Below are 879 nucleotides of genomic sequence, written 5' to 3'. Positions count from 1 at the left end.
CAGAAGATAGAAGGAATGTGAAGTATGAGTAGGAAGGGATTCCTGTTTATGGAGCACCATCCCTGGACCAGACACCCTGCTAGTGCTGTACATGGAGCACCTCAGACCAGGTCACTCTTTTCAGAGCTGTCTGGCGGAAGGTTAGATTTTTTGGACCAGAACTACATTCTGGGCTTCTGTGGGGCAGGGTCTCCTAGGGAGGAGTGCTGAGGAGGCTGGACCCCAAGACATCTGCTGGTCGGTGACCTGGGAGACGATCTCAGTGAGGGTGGGAGGCCCTTGCTCTAGGGGTTAGAATTGTCTTTGGGCTTTTCTGCTGCTGGAAAGTTAATGAATCAGATAGTTGAGGTTTTTGGTGATATTCTCCACGATTACTACTACTATGACTATTCACCTAATGAATATGAATGAAAATTGTTTTTCAGAAAATAACCAATTCACCCCAGAAGCTAATCAGCTGCAGAAGGGAAGAGGTAGAAGCCTGTGTGGCGGCCGGGTTGTCTTCTGAGGAGCTCCTCAGGGCCTGTATCTAGCAGATGAAGTCTAGAAACCTGGTCTGCAGGACATGGGAGGGAGAGGCGAAGGGCCGTGCTTCGGCTTTCCTCCAAGGACAAAGGACAAGAGAAGAAGAGCCTGCTGTGTCTGTGTTAGAAGCAACTGTCAGAGGGAGAGTGGTGTGGCCGACGGAGCACTGAGAGTGGGTCAGGGGATGCAACCTCCAGCACTGGATCGCTCTGCTGTCCTCTAGGGGGATGACCCTGTGGAAAGTGCTTCGTCTCTGTTTTCTCAACTCTACAATGAGGGGATTAAGTACCCAACCATTAAACCATATGTTATATATCCATATCATCTCTCCACCACTTGCAGAGCTGTAGGGAA

General features: G+C 49.9%; 1 protein-coding gene across 1 annotated transcript in view; it reads left to right on the top strand.

Moving 5' to 3' along the window:
• Positions 1–533, top strand: part of IL20RB (interleukin 20 receptor subunit beta) — a 30115-nt gene extending 29582 nt beyond the window's left edge. Inside the window, exon 7 of the mRNA XM_007457567.1 lies at positions 426–533. Within this exon, the coding sequence (XP_007457629.1) occupies positions 426–533 (108 nt within the window). The remainder of the gene's footprint in view (positions 1–425) is intronic.
• The last annotated feature ends 346 nt before the right edge of the window (positions 534–879 follow it).

Source organism: Lipotes vexillifer, unplaced genomic scaffold (genome assembly GCF_000442215.2).
Source record: "Lipotes vexillifer unplaced genomic scaffold, Lipotes_vexillifer_v1.1 scaffold86, whole genome shotgun sequence".
Taxonomy (NCBI): domain Eukaryota; kingdom Metazoa; phylum Chordata; class Mammalia; order Artiodactyla; family Lipotidae; genus Lipotes; species Lipotes vexillifer.
The sequence above is the reverse complement of the archived record's forward strand: the minus strand, read 5'-3'. Positions and strand labels throughout refer to the sequence as shown.